Here is a 19,010-nt window from a genome sequence, read left to right on the forward strand (position 1 = left end):
AAAGTTAACCCATCGCTTGTGCTGTTAATACTTGACAATATACTTCATTGGAAACCTAGATCTGAAAGACTGAAATTGAATCTTCACCCCAAAACAAAATAACTTGAGGTTTGTGGCATATAGTTTAGGTCAACACACATACAGAGAAGGAAGAGGACATGGAGGTGTCCGAAGCAAAGCCGAGTGACGGAACACATTCAGTCGGGTAGGTGTCTATACAAAGAGTGGTGGGCATCAGGAAAAGCTCCACATGGATTCATGTGCACCCGTCTGGAGGTACCAGATCCCTCCATGGCAGATCTGTTGGGGGACAGAAAATCTGTGAGTTCCAGTAACTCATTGTTCTATGCGTGGACAGTCACAATATTATCTATCATGTCAAGTCCCGTCCTGAGCAGCTGAGAGGTCTTGAACCAGGCAACTTCTTAAAGCTGGAAAAAGCTGATGAATTGACTCAGTTTTCCGGCAAGTAACTTTCTTGTGTCGACTTGCCATGAGTGGTTCATATGGCTTTTCTCCTGGTAACCTAACATTAAGTTTAGCTTGCTAAAAACAGAAGGAGGCCGCCCCTCCCACTCCCGATGCTGACAACACAATGAGGTTCCAAAAAGCATCCTCACTCAGTCCCTGGCTGTGGCCTCTGGGTTCTAGGGGTAGAACAAACAGGAAAGTCTAGGTCAGCTGGAAGGGTGACATTCATGTGTAAAGAGATCCTAAAAGTCACAAGAAAAATGCCATACTAGTATGCTGAGTTTAATGTTCTAATAAAGAAAGAGGGGACAGGAAAACAACTCGGGACCCTAAGGTCTCTCTCTAGGACTGCCTGATCTCAAGGCTGCTTCCTTGAGGCTGTTCAAGCTAACGCTACTCCTACAAAAGTGTTTTTCTTACTAGCTTCTAGAAGAACAGGACAGAACAAGGCCAGAAAGAATTTTACTTCTAAATGTCTAAAATGCTAGCACTAGGAACTTAATTCAAAGAGCTACATATAAACAGCTGCCATCCCCAAAAGCTCCTCAGCAACACGCCATCCTGTTCTTAGAATGGCCAGCTTTACAATGATGGGCTGTCCCAGAGAGGGGAGAGGGGCTCTATAGTCTTTTCTGTCCTCACTTCTACCAAACACTGGGCCTAACAACAGAGCAGCAGTTAAGTACTTCAGCGTTAAGTACTCTTACCCATGTGCAAGGAGCTAAGGGAGGAGGCCACTTCTGTCATTCCAGTTTTAGAAGCTCCACATCGAAGACCAGAGTGGCATGTGGTGGGATGATGCCTGGGTGCCCAGTCGCTCCATAGGCATAATCTGGGGAGATTGTCAGTTTGGCTCTCTGACCCACACTCATCTGTGAGGAAAAAAACAAGGATTAAACTCAGGTGGACAAACTCCCAATCCTTCCACAAGCCAAGCTGGTTCCTGGGTGTCCCTGGCATGAACAGTGTTGACCAAGACACTCAAGTGACTACAGCTGCCCATCCAGCAGGCAGCAACCATACTGTGAAAAACTTGGGAGGCTGGCAGTTAACACGAGATGGGACCCAACGGCAATTAAAAACCTCTCTTGACTTTTTAGGACTTACTGATGTTATACAAATAGTTCTCATGCTGCGCTATGTGGACAATTAAGAAAGGAGGAAAGGGGCTGGAGAGATGGCTCAGTGGTTAAGAGCATTGGTTGTTCTTCCAAAGGTCCTGAGTTCAATTCCTGGCAACCACATGGTGGCTCACAACCATCTGTAATGAGGTCTAGTGCCCTCTTCTGGCCTACAGGAATACACGCAGACAGAATAATGTATACATAATAAATAAATAAAAAAAATTTTTTTTTAAAAAGGGGGAAAGGCATGTGTTTACACAGATCCAACTTTTTCATTTAATCCAAGGATGTGGCAACTCTGTACATAGAAGGCTGACTGTACTTGGATTTAAAAAAAAAAGGCTTAAACAAAAACAGCACAGATTCGACTCTGAGAACAGTCTACCATTCTGTACTATATTTAATCTTTTTATGGTGGATGGGGGCAGGATCTCACTCTGTAACCTAGTGTAGTATAAGATGACTTCAAAATAACAGTAATACTGTTGCCCTAAGTTAAGATTATAGGTGTTCACTACCACATTTATACGTACATTCTTATAGTGAGAGACTTAAAAAAAGATTGATTTTTATGGGAAACAGGCAACGTTAACATATAATATGCTATTATTTGTAAAAATATTTATATATTTATACTAATAAACAGAAGATATCTTTAAAAGGGTATCTCCTCAACAATATTACTTTCTAAGATATTCTGCTACCAACCTATATATGCCCATGACAAAGGATAATGCCCTCATACACATTCCCATACAATGGATTAGTCATAAGAAAGATTCCCAGTGGGCTTAAGATACAACATGGAAACATGGCCATGATACTCTTAGACGAAAATGGAATCTTCCGAAATTGCATCTGCAGCAGGACCTTGTACCTGGAAACATGGAGCCAAACCAGAATCAAGAAATGGAGAGGGGGGCTATCTACCTCCCCCACCCCTTCTCTGTTATACACAAATGACCCAAGTAAGGTGTCTTCTTCACCACCTGATGAATAATTAACCCTACAAAGGCTGTAACTGAGCCTACTTTCTAGAACTTGCCCTTCAGTAACACCTGCACACATGTTAAGATGAAGACTGCAAGACAGGTATGCAGTATTGCTTACCAAAATACTGGGAAAGACTCAACGGGCCTTCATTAGGGTTTTGGTTAACTGAACTATAGCACCTATGCCCCGCACAGAGCATTCAGCTGTATGGGTCTGCTCATGTTCAGGTATGGTCAAAGTTAATGAAAGAAAGTAAACTCCAGGCCATTTTGTGCAGGTAAAGGCAATGAAAGTGTGCTAAACTATACAAGAAACCCCATGGGCCTGGAGAGATGGCTCAACAGTAAGAGCACTGGCTGCTCTTGCCGAGGACCTACCTGGGTTCAGTTCCCAACACCCACATGGCAGCTCACAACCATCTCTAATTCTAGTTCCAGGGAACCCAATATCCTCTTCTGACCTCTGAGAGTATGAGACACAGATGTAATATATATGTACGTATACATGCAGGCAAACATTCCTCATGCAGATAAAATAAACCTTTGCAAAGAAAGCAAGAATGACCCTCCCAGAGAGTTACATGTGTGTGTTAGGCAGATGCTAGGAAACAAGGCACAGGAGAGCCTACCTGGGCTACCCCTTCTTCCCAGCCTCGGATCACCTCCTGCTTGCCTAGCATAAACTTAAAAGGCTTGTTTCTGTCCCGAGAGGAATCAAATTTCTTTCCATCTTCAAGCATCCCTGTAAAAAAAGTGCAGTTTTAACATGAGCAACCAAGAGAAACGACACAAAACAGTTCAAATAGCAGCAGCGCAGGTCCCATCCTCACAGCAGCGCCAGTGCTAGGGGTCGGGTTCTAGCCTGGAGAACTGTTATCTCTGGAGGATTTCCTGTGGCCTCAATGGGAAGCTATGCAGTTGGCCTGAAGCCATGTAGTCTGTTACCTCACTCTGAGGCACAGCTACTACCCTACTACCATGGACTTTCTCAATTGGTAATGTCATTTCCTTTGCCCTGTAAGGGCCTCCAGTGCAAGAGGAAGTGGTCCCCAGTTTTGCCACAGTACACATGTAACAAGTACACAGCATCTTCCAACCCTGCTCTCATGGCTGGATAAGACTACACTGCTGCTCTCCATGGCAGGTGAATGAGCATTCATCTAGAGAGGAAAATCCTCTCCGTACCATAGGGAAAGAAAGAGAGGACAGCTTTCCCCAGCACTCTAGTACTGTTTTATCAAAAACAAACAAACAACAAAACCAGGAACCTGAGCACAGGCTAGCTCTTGAGTTGCCAGTCATCCTGAGAAAGTAGCAAATAACCTGGATAACTAGGGGAGCTGAAACACGCTAGCATTCAGCCCGCTGCTGAAGCTCGTGTCTTCACAGCACACCCCATTTTAAAGAAGAACCTCTGGCAGGAAGTGAGGTAATTTGCTCAAGAGGCAAACTAGACAAAACCTTCACTCCACGTTCCTTTTACTAGACTGCTTTCCCAAGGGTCAGGCAAACACAATGAAAGGGGAATCCCAGCAACAGAGAACAGAGTGAGCACCGTGAGAACAGAGGAGTAGACATCTGTGGCAGACATCTACAGCTCCCTTTTCAATAACATCCCTGCATGGTCTCTCCGGAAGCCAGGATCAGTTAGCTGGGATAGCTGGCCCTGAGCTCCTGAGGCTCTCACAATGCAACTCCGGGCTGGAGGGAACTAGTGGTGGAACTAGAACTGATAGGCAACGCAATAAGGGTTCAAAGATCCATTATAAAAGAATTCTCCTGTGCATGTGTTTATAGGGGTAAAAACCCTGATAAAAATCCCAACCTGAAAAACAATGTCAGCCCTGGCCGTAGACTGAGGAAACAAGAGATGAACTGAAAGCGTTATCACAATCGCCAGACTTCTAGACTTTAACCAAATAGGAAACAGGGTGGAGGCTGCTGTCCTGAACAGGAGTCCAGGCGGATGTCCTGGGAAGGGCCTCACTCTGCCTGAAGACTGGGTGAAGGACGCGGAGGAAAACAGGACCACCCCTTTTCTAAGACTACATTTAGCTCACTCTTTCACCAGAATACCACTCGATAGAAGAACTAACGAGCAACTAACGAGCAAGTCTATGAGTCAGTAACGAGGAGATCAGCTTCCACACACATGCCCACTGCTAGCTCAAGTTCAGTCACAGGAATCACCCAACTGGGCCTGAAGTTAGGGAAAGAAACGCCAAGATTCTCAGAATCCTTTCTCTGGACATGAGCAAGCCTTTCCATTCTGCTTATGAGACTGCTTTAACAGAAATAAGGAAACACCAAGGCTCTGTAGCTTACCTAAGGGCAGAGCCAATGAACTGGGGGTGGGGGAGGGGGGGAACGGACCTGGCTCTAGCAAAAAGCTTTATTTAGTCCAGCAAGAACTGTGAACCATGAAAGATAACTGATAACCAGAAACAACCTCTTCCTGGCCTGGGCTCCTCTGGGCAGACCTTGAAGTAGGACCTAAGACAAAAAAAAGAGTAGTCCCTGGTTTTTAGGCTTAAATGTAAGAACCTGCTGAGGAAGATATTGTTTGATAGTTAAGAGCACTGGCTGTTCTTCCAAAGGACCTAGGTTTTGTTCCCGGCACCCACATAGTGGCTTACAACAGTCTTTGACTCTATTTCTAAGGATCTGAAGCCCTCTTCTGGTCTCTTTCTCTATATATATTTAGACAAAACACCCATACATGAAACATAATTTATTTTTAAGAAGCAGAGGCAGGCAGAACTCAGTTCAAGGACAGCCTGGTGTACAGAGCAAGTTCCACGGCAGTCAAGGCTACACAGAAAGACCCTGTCTCAAAAACCAAAAAGTTCAGTTAAATATTTTGAGAAAAACAAGACCAAAGGAGTGCCTGAACCAAGGCTATGAAATAGTTCAGACCCAGAGCCTCGCTCGCCCTCGTTGCAGCATCAACTTTCTAGAAGTGGTATAGTCCAGTCCCAAAGACAGACTGAACCACGCTAAGCCTTTCTCTACACCAGTTCTAGACTGTGAAGAGCAGACATACAGGGGAGTATGAGTCTTAGACTTATGTACTATTTCCTTTGTCTATCAGAGTTTCCTAGAAAAGTCACACATTATGAGTAAACAGAAAAAGACCCAAGAAAAAAGCTCCTGGGTGGGAGATAGTTCAGTTGGGAAAGCATAAAGTTCAATCCCCCAGAACCTCACTTACAGATGGATGGATGGATGGATGTAAAAGGCCTGGGAAGGATGACACATGCGGGCATTCCCAGACTGGGGAGTAAAAACAGGATTCCTAGGGCTTTCTAACCACCAGTGTAGCATATCAGCTCCAGGATCAACGAGAGACCCTATCTCAAAAAATAAGGTAAAGAACTGAGGAAGACAACCAACCTAGCCCTTAACAAATATTGTGTAAGGATGTAATGGTGACCTCGAGAAGGTCAGAAACACAATTCCATCACCAATACTCTGACCTAGTCCCAAACTATCTCTCTCAAGGATTTTGCTTTGGGATGATTAAATCTGCTATGAAGGTGTTAATTATAGAAACAGTAAAAAACAAAACAACAACAAAATATAGCAGCTGCCAAGACCTGAGGGATAATTAGAGCACAGAGGATCTCTAGTAAAATATAAATAATCTTTCTGATACTAATACATGGTAGACATGTCACTGTACACTTGTCTGGTCCCTCCAAATTTCAGAATGTATACCAGAAGCTGTCCTTATACTATGGATCTTGTGTGATTATAGCACAGGTTCACCACTATAAAAGAAAAAAATTTTTTATGCACACACAAAGTCATTCCTTAGACACATTCATTTTGTTTGAGTCTCACTGGAACTTTACCAAGTAGAGTAGGTTAGCTCACCGGGAGTGTCACAGATCTGCTTGCCTCTATCTTTTCATCTGGCCATTGGTGGGATCGCAGGCATATGTCATAGCATCATTTAAATTTTAGATGGGACCCAAACTTAGGTTCTCATGCTTGCAAGTCAAGTGCTTTACCAACTAAGCCATCTCCCCATTCTCAGGTTCAACCTTTTTTATTTTTTTGGTTTTGAGACAAGGTTTCTCTGTGTAGCTTTGGACCGTCCTAGAACTTGCTCTGTAGACTAGGTTGCAGTATGGCCTTGAACTCAGAGATGCAACTGCCTCTACCTCCCCCAGTGCTGGATTAAAGGCATGCACAACCACCACCAAGCACAGGTTCATCACTTTTAAAAAATCTACCTCTGACAGGAGACACTCCTAATGGGAAAGGCTATGTCTATATGGGGCCAATTACAAAAGGGACATTTCTGTTTCTCTGTGGAGCAGCTACAGATGCTCCAAAGTGGGGGAGTGGGATGCGGGGGGGGGGGGGGGCTTTGCATTCTTACTTAGTAGGATTTCTGGATACTTATGACTGAGCACAACCTGTGAGACGAAGTTTCCTTTGATTTACTCAGCACGTTCCAATGTAATGCTGCCATGAGGAGAAGACCCACCACGCTTCCCTGACTGTGATAAGAGGACCAGCGTCTATGTTGGGGTCCAACACCTACACAGTATGTGCACAAACAAGCACGTGTAACTTATGTGTAATTACTATAACCTTTTCAAAAGAACTTAGTACTGCTTTGCCTGAGTTGCCTCAACTGACTAGTAGCAGGCAGGAAGCTCAGAGGGACGCAGCTTCTCTCTGCCACTGAGGCCGTTAGCAGCTGTCTTCAGTGAGGGATGTCTAACTCCCTTATCTTAAATGTGGGACAGAGGGGCAAAGGCCTTATTATTAGCTCAGGAAGCAGGATCAATGCCTTATTCTCTTACGTTATTTCACACGAGCTGCTGTCTAAGGAAGGGGAACTATGCCAGCGCACAGTCATTTCCTGTCAAGCTTATCTATTTTATTTTCACAAGAAGAAGTGAGGGTAAGAGGTATTCTTTGGAGCTGAAGGATTGTTTCCTCAAAATTGAATTCTTAAAAAAAAAAAAGGGGGGTATATTTTATGTATATTGGTGCTTTGACTACATGTATGTATATACACCAGAAGAGGGTATCAGATTCCAAAACAGACAGTTGTGAGCTGCCATGTGGTTACAGGGAACTGTACTAAGGATCTCTGGAAAAGCAGCTTAACCACCGAACCATCTCTCCAGCTCAATAATTAAATTCTAAAGGCTACATAAATATCCCTAGAGGTAAGGGATGAGTGAGTGTCATAATGGGCCCAAGCTAAAGGACAAAGAGGTTCTTGAAGGAAGAGACACAGAGGAGCAGAAACGTCAGAAGGCCTAAGTGTGCATGCAGCTTTCTGAGAATGATGCTGCTCAGCTTTGAGAGCAGATGGAAAACAGCTAGCAGATTTCACTTTCCACCAAGTACTGTCTCTGAACAGTCATCCGACCAGCTACCCTCCTCTCCACAATACCTAAGAAACAACTGACTTAAGACTCAGACACACAGTAATCTCTGGAAGTAGGGAGATAATCAAGGCCTGCCTCCAGTGGCTCCAGCTCACATCCTTGGGAATTTTCTGAGGTGGGAACAGGGACTGTCTTCAAGGCAGCAAGAGTCAACAGGACATACCACCTCTAATCAACTCCTAGCTTCACACATACAAGTTAGAAAATTGGGATACGTACCAACTCTATCAAATATTACTTCATCTTGTGTATGTTTGGGGGGTTGTGCATGTCTGTGTGTGTTCATGTGTTTGTGCCATAGTACACAAACGGAGGTCAAAGGACTACCTTAGATGTTAGTCCTCACCATCCACCTTGTCTGAGACAGTCTCTTGTTCACTATTTCATACTATAGGCTTGCTGACCTGCAAGTTTCCAAGGACTCTGCCTTGATCTTCCAACTAAAGGCTTGCTGTAAACTAAGTTCTGTGACAGAAAGCATATTAGCTGCTAGGGAAGGAGACAGAAAGGAACTTCAAAATGATTTTAGCAGGACTTAGACTGTACACTGTTGTGGTCTTTAGGACAGTGTTTCATTATATAGCATAGGCTGGCAATAACTCATAATCCTCCTGTCTGACTCCAGGTTGCTAAGATTTTAGGTATGAATCATTACACCCAGCTAAAACTGGACACTTAAAACATCTGGCATTTACTGTATGACAACTGTGCCATAACAAAACTTTAAAGAGGAAAGTAGGGTGCTGATGATGGAGGTGCACATCTATACTGAAAGCTGGGGGAGAGTATTCTGAGGTCAGCTAGATCAACAAAGTGCCTGCAAAGACAGAAGGGAAAAAAGTAGGCAGTGGCATTTATTAACCTCTGCATATGCTCAGCTCCTGTTCCACACAGGGAATGGAAGTAGGGCAAAGAGAAGGGAACAGGTTAAGTCTCAGCAGTGTTCCATCCCTTTCAACTCTGGAGCCCCAGTCACTGGAACCTGGAACTCCTGAGCAGTGAAACCACCTGCCAAGTTAGCGCCAGAATTTCCTAGAGGAAAAGCAGGCTCAATAGGAATGAGAGAACTGAGGCTACAGTTTACACACAGCAAGCTTTTTCTACTCTCAAGGCCACACGTATCTGCTGGCAGCAGTGGTCACTTTCACTTCTGATTGAACACAAACTCCACCTAAAGACAGAGTGGACTGAAGAGCTGCAGCTTCTCCTTTTCAAGTCTGAATTCACAGCACTGAGAGCTGACCTCAGCTAGAGGTTGCAGACCTGGACTCTTACATCGCGGTGGCATGTGGCTCAGCCCTTGGCTCTACTCGCCTCACTCAAGAACCAGCAGGACAGGACAAGCAGGAGGCTTCCATATTTAGCCCTTCTTCCCAATATGGCAACAGCAGCTAAGGGGTACTTCTAAGAGTTTTACTTTCTAATCAGTGAGAAAAATGAGAAGAATTAGGGGTGTTCAATGTAAAGCACAAAACCACAGGAGGAATAAAGGCTTCCGCTGCACAAAGCCCATGCCACTTCTATCCCATGCAGCTTCTCTTGGGAGAAATCAGACTCAAATCCTTGAGGGAAAAAGTTTTAGGAAAAAAAAAAAAACAGTTTAGAGGAAGATGTAAATGTATTTTCTGCACGCAAACCAGGCAAGCAATCTGTCAGTCACACCCAACTCTGGAGTATACATTTACAAGTAACTGGCAAAAGGAAAGACATGGGCAGCACCTACCAAGCAGAGTACCAAAGTGCCCTAGGCTGTGCTCTCAGTGCTTGGCTCAAGCCAACAGTGAAGACCCACAACCAAGACTCAAATCCACGAGGTCCATTGATTTTTGTTTCAGATTACTTTGCTTTGTGGGAGACAGAGTCCCAGTAAGCCCTCTACTGGGTGGGGAACAGGACAGAGACTCAAGAGACTCAATTCAGTACTTGTAATGACAGCTCATTCACAGCACTCAATAATCTTTGCATGAGGCTTTTACAGGTAGCATTTTACATTGACCAAAATAAAGGAAGTTATAAAGGAGAAATTTTAAACCCCTCTATTTAAAACACATAAAACCACCAAGTATCCCAAACATCTCAAAACCTTCAAAACCAAAGCAAAGTTCTTGTCATTTGCCAATGGGAGAAGAAGGGCTTGCTAAGCCCAAAACAGGATGAGTTTCCAAAGCACAGCCAATACAGCTGATGAATGGAAGGGGGAGCCATCCCAAGACAAATCAGTCTGCAGGTTTCCCAGATCAGAGTACTACTGACAGAGACCTGAGGACAGATCTGTTTCCCTTCCCTCTGTATAGACATAGAAACTTCCCAAACCTCTTTCTGCAATAATTTCTGTGTAGAAAGACAACATTCCATGAGTTTTAAGTTCACCAAAGGGAACAAGGGAGCAGTCAGCTGTTTGTGTCCAAAGTCAGTCATGGTGGCCATACTGATGATGTAAATGAACAGCATGCAGATCAGTGAAGTGTGGGTATGACTAGATCAGTCTAGCTGAGTGCTTGCAATGAGCAGCACAGAAAAGACAGAAAGAATGCTGCCACTAGTGAGAGACTGGAAAAGCTTGACATTTAGACTTCTCACAATAGACCTTACTTTAGTGTAAGAAAACAAAGACAAAATTGGTGTTGGGAAAACTCCACCAGACTCAAAGAAAAAGCAACGGCTCTTCATCAGCAAGTATTTGAGCTATTTTAGCCCACTTCTAGTCCCCAGGGACTGCTTCCCAGTATAACCTTCCTGCCCTGGGCTACTTCTTACCACAGGTGAATGATATGGCCAGAGGTCTATCCCACCACTTGCACAGTCCACTAGGTCCAACTGTGAGGAAACACAGATTCAAAAGTCTTCAGAGTCAAGACCCACAGTGGGAGGAGCTGTGCAACACCCTGAAGAACACAGGTAGACGCGTCTCTCAGTTCCCACGTTAATCACAATATAAATGTGGTACACTGGAGACAAAATGCATTGCTCTAGGGTGTACTTCTCCAAACAGATTGTGCCATTCCAACTTCCCTGCTCTGTTTTTGCTCTCCCTTAAGCATAAGCCTGACAAGCAGCTAGACACAGCCTTTGAAAACACAAAAAGACCTTCTCTTGTTTTCCAAAGTCCTCCCATGGCTCTGCATCTGAGAAAAGAATCTAAAATCCTTAGAGTAGCCCACAAGAGCTGCCATCTCTCTGATCTTGCTGGTTTGGTTCCCTCATACTTCTCTGCTTCCTTACAGACTGCATTTACATCAGGTACACCCCTACTCTTTTGCACTTGCTGTTGTGCTCTGAATTCCTACTCAAATAGCCCTGTAGATTAATCCCCTAAATCCTTTAGTGATCTATTCAAAAGTCACTTTCTCACTGAGGTCTTTGCCATTTAAAATCTTGACCCTTTCCTGACCCTCTCCTTAGCATTAACGAGCAACACATCTTTGCATTAATTATACCTTTCCCACTACAGCTAAAAATCGACAAGGGTAGGAATTGTGTTTTCCTTCATTCTTAAATTCTTGATATCCAGTCAGTACCTGGCACACAGACACACTTAAATTCTTTCTTCTTGCATGTCTGAGGGAAGGACACCTAAGATAAGGTACCACTTCTTCCAGGCAGTTCTGGCTTACAGCTGTGGGCTGCCCTACAGGGATTTCAATGTCTGGCCACTTGCCCAAGACTCTCTCCCACCTTCAGACACCATCAGAGATTAATAGAGGGAAGGCTGAGCTCTGGGAGTAGTGGTATAAGTACTTTCTCTTTCTAGCCTAAAGGAAACAGACACACCTACCACAGTAGTAGGAATGTGGGGAGTGGAGGCAAACGTGGTATCACTTAAACAGAGGAACAGATGGACCCCCACCCCCAGGGAGAAACTTCTGAGTTCAAAAAAACAGGCTTGCCTGAATGGTCAGAGCTCTTGGGACAGAAAGTGCGAATTTCAAGGCACACAGCCCATCCCACTGCAGTGAGTGACCCTCAGAAGAGCCAGAACAGCTGGGGTCATTTCACTGAGTTTGGTCTGGGATACCAGCAGATCACTGTACATTGTATTGGACATCACAAGAAGGAAAATAAGGAGGATGCATGCCCTCATTCTTAGCGGGGGCTCCTGCCTTTTGAGGTAAGGATATTTCAAGCTAAGCTGGGAACAGTGGTGTATAGCTTTAATCCCAGCACCTGGGAGGCAGATCTGTGAGTTAAAGGCCAACCTGATCTACACAGCAGAGTTCCAGGATAACCAGAGCTACATACTGAGACCCTATCTTGGGGGGGGGGGGGGGGACGGGGGACGGACGACAAAACAAGATGGCCCAGCTAACCACTGGTTATAGAACTACAGAGTGGACAGTAACAGCACATATAAAACGAAACGGCAACCCCTGTGCCACACAGGCAGCAGCTCTCGGACACATTATGGCCGTTTTCACTTTCCCTTCTTTGAAAGGCTCTCCATAATTAGTGGCACCCACATAGGAGAAACATGCTTTGGGGAAGACAAAGGAGCCTCCGCTGTCCTTACCTGTGGAAGGAAGATATCAGTGCTTATGTAACTGATTTGGGGACTCACGATGCCCGAAGAAAGCAACGTTTCTAGAGCAGGGTCCATTTTCATTTGCTAACACCTTACCAAGCTAAGGAAATCTGCGAGAGAAGCAAACCCTAACCTGTCCACGTAGCTAAGGTAGCAGTAGCACAGGCCAGCTGTACCACTCTCACAACTACCACCACCAAACGGCTTCCTCATGCACACACCCTAGGAGTGTGGCTGTAGATAGACTTACTCCCCAACATCTCCTCTGCACACCCATTTCTCCACCTGGGAAACAGGAGGTCATCCTGGCTGGAGCCAACCACTTCCAACTTCTGTGTTTGAGACAGGGTTTCACCATGTAGTCTTGGTCAGCCTGGAACTTGCTAGGATAGACCAGATTGGCATTAAACTCATAATGATCCACCTGCTCTGCCTCCTGAGTACTGGTATTAAAGGTATGAGCCACCATGCTTCCAGCTCAGGGCTTCCAACTGCTTCAATTTTAAATGCATCTAAGTCTGACCACTCCAAGGAGTTTTGGGGCCAAGACAACAGCTCAGGTATCTGGTACATGGAGCATAAGAAATCTAAGCACAATATGAACACCGCCATAGCTGCCACTGCTCACAAGGTGCTACTACTATGGTTTTACAGACAACATACAAAAGCCAAAAGAAAAACAACGATTTAATTAAGTTCCCAGAGCCCACTGATTGCAGAGACGAACACAAAGCCAGCAAAGGATTTCCATCCTTGAGAAGCAAGCCTAACAGCATTACTTCTATCAACGGGTTGGGCAAGAACACTCTCACAAGTGACATACAACCAGAGTACTATATATCCTCCAGAGGGAGAAGGTCAAAATCCATGTCAGCTCAAGACATGTTTACCTGACCCAGAGGAAGAGTGTTCTTACAGCAACATACCAAGTGCCCTTACTCCTATTGCCTACCACTCTTTCACACAATCCACTCCAGGCCCTGGGCCTTGCACAAGAACTCTTCCTCCAGATGGCCAGAGTCCACTACCAAACTTGTTGTGCGTGATGCTGGGGGCCGGGGGAGGGCACTCATCGGGACTTTTCTACCTCCCCTCCTTTTTTGAGACAGGGTTTCTCTGTAACTTTGGAGCCTATTCTGGAACTAGCTCTTACAGACCAGGCTGGCCTCAAACTCACAGAGATCCACCTGGCTCTGCCTGCGTGCGTCACCACTGCCCAGCCCTTTTCTAACTCTCTACACTAAAACTCCCTTCCCCATCCCTCTCTGCTTTACTCTCTCCGCTGTGTCTCTGTCTACCTGACATGTCACAATGTCATCATACTAATACCCCCTCTTGAGACCAAGTCTTTCACTGGCCACATCTTGTGCCTGCCTTGTTGCTGCAGAGGGGAAGGCACATGGTCACAACTCTGCCCCAACAGCTCCAGACTTTTGTGACAGCCATGCTGCACACTAGAAGATAAACATGAGCTTCCCTCCAGACCATCAGTTCACCAACTACAACAGCTTGTAGGGAGTGAGTAAAATATGCAGAAAAGAGGGAAGAAAGCTAAAGAAAAGTTAAAGGCAATGGGCCAGATGAGCCCTGGAAGACTTGACAGCCCCAGTCAGACCTGAGGTGATGCCAAGGAACTGTCTTCTCCACCAGACACCAGGATCCTAGGGGTGGCTAAACCTCATCCCAAGGACGTGTCTAGCTGAACTTTAGGAGGATAAAAGAATTCCTTCAATCCACTTGAGACTGCTCTCACAATGGCAAGCAGGTTGCCTGTTGTGGCTGAGTAAAAAGAGATATGCACTAAGATAAGCCTCAAGCAACCACGAAGCAGCTGCGGGAGACAGGGAGGGAGGGGTTGTGGAAATCTACTTGGCCTTTAAGGACTTAAATGTGTAGCTTACAATCCCACCTCCTCCCTCAGGTCGCAGCTCTCAGCAATCACTGAATTATCCTCAGTGGCACCACAGAGGCCTTCAAGGCCTCACTCATGCTGTGCTCTGGCAGAGGTCACAGAATGCTTAACATGGCACTAAGTCAGCCCTTATTGGCATTTATAACATCACTGAGGTTGAGGCTGGGAGTGCAGCCCAATAGTTGAAATGTTTGGCTACCTGCAAGGTCCTGGGGTTCATCTCTGGCATTCAAGACTGAGGGGTGAGGGGGGTTCTGGTCACCTTCCTTCCTTTCCTGTCTCTCTGGACCCATTCTAAACCAGCAGAAACGGATACCTGTGTTAAAACTTGCATCATCAGGAGTATTCACCCAGCTCACACCTGAGTCACTCACATCCTTCCTCTCAGTCACTCAGCCAAACGGTCTGAGCCAGACATTGAGAAAACCAGAGTTGAGAAATAGGGGCTTTCTCCTCTGTCTTGGGACTCCATGGCTTTCCTGTCTTTGAAGATCCTCTTCCTCCAATCTTAAAAAGCAATCTCTTCTGTTCACCATTCCTTCAAAATGGATTCTATTCCCAGTGCCTTAAAAGCCTTCATGCTACGGATGTGATCTCACACAGCACTTCTACCCCCCTCTCTCACGCCCCCACAGGTCTCAAACAGGTTCTTCCTGGGAGGCTGGTGGCAAAGCCTCTTGGGAACAAAGCCACCCGCCCTCAGGAGAGCAGCCTATTCTGTGAGTGCGAGGCACAGCTGGCTTCTCACTAAGGCGTCTTTGTGGAGCTTATCAAAATGAAATAAAAAAGAAAGCTTTTGTTTTAATCCGCGCCAGGGTCCTGCTGTTGTTCTGGGAACATGTGGGTGGATGCCACCCGCATGGAGAACACAGACTCGAAGAGGCATTAGGAGCCCTGATGCTGTTCTGGGTCCCACAGCCATCTGTTCTTTTAGGAAGAGGCTACAGACACTCTATGGAGAGAGTTCACCAAGAGGCACAGCAAATCATTTCTGCCTATATGCTGGTACCTGGTTTTCAGCAGCAGCAAAACATAGGTTAGGCAAGGATGAGGGTCAGTCTTAAGAGACAGATGCAGTCAGGCACTATAGTGTGGCTACTGCAACCATGGGAATTCAGGGCACTGCCTACTCACCCACTTCCCTAACCCCTTAAACCAGTGTTTCTCAACCTGTGGGTCATGATCCCTTTAGGGGCCTAACAACCCTTCACAGGGGCTGCCTCAGACCATTAGAAACACAGATATTTTACAATTCAAAAGAGTAGTTATAAAGTAGCAACAAAAATAATCTTATGGTTGGGGGTCACCACAACATAAGGAACTGTGTTAAAGGGTCACACCATTAGGAAAGTTGAGAACCACTGCCTTAAACACGGTTTAAAAAAAAAAAAAAAAAGCAACAATATTAAAAAGAGCAACAATATTCTCTTTCAACCGGCTATCAAAGATGACTAAACTGACAAGAACTCCTCTACTAGCCCTCCAGACTAAGGTGCTGGCTGGAGCCTACCACAAGGGCTACGTTAATGTCCAAAACACCTCGCGTTTTTTGTTCATGACAAGAGTCGGTTCTACCCAAAGATGGAGTTCAATATTCCTTCCACTGGCAGTTTTTCAAAGGTTCTGGTCCTTAACTCCTTCCATCTCCTGCCCGCTTCTCTACTCAAGAAGTCACAGAAAAAATGGGGCAGAGAAAGGAGGATGTGCGTTGCCTTTCTCTCCTTCCCAGTAAGTCATTCCCCTCAGGAGAGGGATCCTCCCCTGATCAGGGAGAGAAGGCAACTTGAGCCTGAACAGCTTGGCCAGATCAGCCAGAAAAAACGGTGGGGGTGGTGACAGTGGAGGGGAGGAGGGAGAAGCAGAAGAAACAGAGGAAGGATGGGGAGGGGGGGACAAAGGAAAGGGTGGGAGAAGGGAAGGAGGGGGAGGGAAGTCGATTCATATCAGCTGTGGCTACACCACTCAGCCTAGCTATGAAGTCAGAGCCAGCGACCCTCCCCCTCCCCAACCCAGAAGGACCTTGTAAGGGCATGGAGGAAAAGATGGTCCCAGGGCCAACAATCCTAATGGTCTTGATACTTGAATTCTGGCGGGTGTGCACGTCTTTAAAATTTTAGTTACTGTGTACTGCACTCGCGACCCCTCGGTTTCCTTTATTTTTAAAACGGGGGTGCGAAAAGTCTTTACTCCTAGAAAGGGGAGCGTGGTAATGCCATGGTGCATCCTTTAGTCTGGTAATCACTGCTAACCAGCTAAGATTTACAAATGGGTCAAAGAGAGAGAAAGAGATCCTGCATTATCTATATCCTGAAGGGCACGTGAAACCACAATAATGACTTAGCAAGTGGGTCGTTTCCCACCCGTCCCAGAAAGGTGAATTCAAGGGTTTTCCCGGGAAGGGATGGCTGGGCAGACTAGGAATTACCTACCCTTCTACTACTGAAGGGAGGACCCCCCCCTCCCAAAGCACGGAGAAGGTATCCATCAGGCCTCGGAAACTGTTCAAATCTAAGGGAACCCTTGCAGGGAGCGTTTGACCTCCACCAGGCGAAGAGCTCGCCCAGCTTCAGTTTCCTCGTCTGGGCAGCGGGGACCCTGTAGCCCCTGGGGGGCCCGCGCACCGCTCAGGGGGTACCAGACTGCGCCTGCCCGAAGCCCCGCTCGGCCCAGCGGGCCCAGCCAGTCCCTCGGGGCCCGGCCACCGCCCAGGCCTCGGCCGCCGGCCACGCGGCCGCCACGCCCCGACCTCCTGCCCCGCTTCTCCCCCCTCCCCCACCCCCAGTGCCCGGCCCCACCCGACTCACCCGTGTAGTGCACCACGCAGGTCTGGCCGCGCTTCGGGAAGGTGCGCCCTGAGGAGAGACAGACGGCAGGTGAGCGGCTGCGCGTGGCGGCAGGGGAGCGGGCGGCGGGCGTCTACTCACCGTCTCCAGGAGAGATGGTCTCCACCTGCACTCCCATGGCGGCGGCGTTGGCGGAGGAGGAGGAGGAGGAGGAGGAGGAGAAGGACGCGGGCGGCGGTGCGGCGGGCGGCGTGCAGCCGGAGCAGACCTGGCGGCGGTTCAGCGGCTCGGCTTCGTCCCACGGCGTGTCGCCTGCGCACGCGCGCGGCAGGGCACGGCACGCCCCGCCCTACTTGCGCCGGGCGCTCACGTTTCGGAAGCTCCGGCTGCTGGGCGGAGGGACCGGAAGTCCGCGGGCCACAGACCCCGGATGCAGCTGCGGCGGAAGGCTCTCTGCTGCCTGCTGCCGGTTTTCCTCTGCGTTTTTGTGCTTCTGAGAATCGCAGTAATAACGGGTCACTTAGAGATGCTTTACACTAATTGTAAAGCATTACATCCCTGTAAGGACGATAGCTGTGAGTAGGCTTTGTGTATGTAGAACCAAGTTAACGTTCGTAGGTGGCCCTAGGTTCCGACACCTTGTTGGAAAAGTCAGTGTTAACACTGCCCTGCATGAAAGCCCCTTTTTGTCCATAAATACACACACACACACACATATAATATGGAGATAGAGCCGGGCATGGCTGCGCAAGCCTTTAATCCCAGCACTTAGGGCGGAGGCAAGCCTAGTCTGCCTAGTTCCGGGCTAGCCAGGGCTACACAGTCCCTAAAAATAAAACAAAAAAGTTCTCACATGTGTATGTGAAGATACATACGTATGTATGTATGTATGTCCACTTGAATGCTTGAATCCCCTCCTCACACAATCTTCCAATGGGGTTCTGTGGGTTTTGTTTGAATACCTCCAATGAACAGATCATGGTGTTTCTCACAGCACTGAAAGCAAACTAGAAAAGGAAGTGAAGTCTTTTTTACTTTTCCAAATAGATGACCCAGGGATTAGTAAGACTCCTGACTTCTGCCTGGGGACAACAGAAAAGGGGAAACATGGCAGGCATTTTTTGAGGATATCTGAGAATGGACGTTATAGAACCTCGATGCCTTCCATTTGAGAGCTGAAAGTGGGAGTTACATTTCCTGTGAACTCATAGAATTTACTAGCATGGGTCCTTTTCACCTAGGTTCTTTATTTCTGTCTCAGGAATCTTCAATTCAGGAGTCAGCAATTCCATTTTAAGAGTGGGTTTTCCAAATGCGGTTTCTAGGCCAACAAGATTGCCATGGGTTGAAGAATTTGAGTATGAAATGTTCCCTACATGTTCATATTTTAGGTGGTATTTCCCAGCTGGTGATACTGTTGTCGGAAGCTATGGAATCTTTAGGTTCTAGAGCTTACAGAAGGTCACCAGAAGTGGCCCTGAAAGATTCCATCCAGCCCCTGGTTCCTGCTTGGTTCCCTGCTTCCTGGTCCATTGTTATGTGAACAGTCTGTGCCACATGTTCCTTCTCTGCCCTGGTGATTGAAATCCTCTGCTACAGGCTGTGTTAAGTGCCAGCTCAAGTCTCTTAGAAGATTTTTTATAAAAGTGTATCACCACAACTGCAAATTCTTTTTTGGCATATATTCATTGCATATAATGTTGGGTTTCATAAGAATAATTCCTTCAATTTAATAATATACTTTGTATTCACCCTCCCCCTCCATAAATAATCTCCTTACTCTCCATTCCTCCTT

The 19,010-nt window shown here is 46.5% G+C and overlaps 1 protein-coding gene across 3 annotated transcripts; it reads right to left on the bottom strand.

Annotated features, from left to right (window-relative positions):
• Window positions 1-6: 6 nt before the first annotated feature.
• On the bottom strand, window positions 7-17,573 carry Fkbp1a (FKBP prolyl isomerase 1A). 3 transcript variants are annotated; one of them, XM_050151197.1, is made up of 5 exons: window positions 17,357-17,552; window positions 17,237-17,284; window positions 3,217-3,329; window positions 1,179-1,343; window positions 7-300 (listed from the first exon to the last, which is right to left on the bottom strand). In XM_050151197.1, the coding sequence occupies exons 1-4, from the start codon at window positions 17,391-17,393 to the stop codon at window positions 1,215-1,217; spliced, it is 327 nt and encodes a 108-aa protein (XP_050007154.1). In that variant the 5' UTR covers window positions 17,394-17,552; the 3' UTR covers window positions 7-300; window positions 1,179-1,214. The 3 variants fall into 3 exon arrangements, with proteins under 3 accessions (XP_050007154.1, XP_050007157.1, XP_050007155.1); XM_050151198.1 differs by lacking the exon at window positions 7-300 and adding an exon at window positions 307-647 and having other exon boundaries at window positions 17,357-17,556; XM_050151200.1 differs by lacking the exon at window positions 3,217-3,329 and having other exon boundaries at window positions 17,357-17,573.
• Window positions 17,574-19,010: the final 1,437 nt, after the last annotated feature.

The sequence above is a fragment of the Alexandromys fortis genome, unplaced genomic scaffold (assembly GCF_014885135.2).
Source record: "Alexandromys fortis isolate MF-2015 unplaced genomic scaffold, M_Fortis_MF-2015_v1.1 scaffold_27, whole genome shotgun sequence".
In the NCBI taxonomy this organism is placed as follows: Eukaryota; Metazoa; Chordata; class Mammalia; order Rodentia; family Cricetidae; genus Alexandromys; species Alexandromys fortis.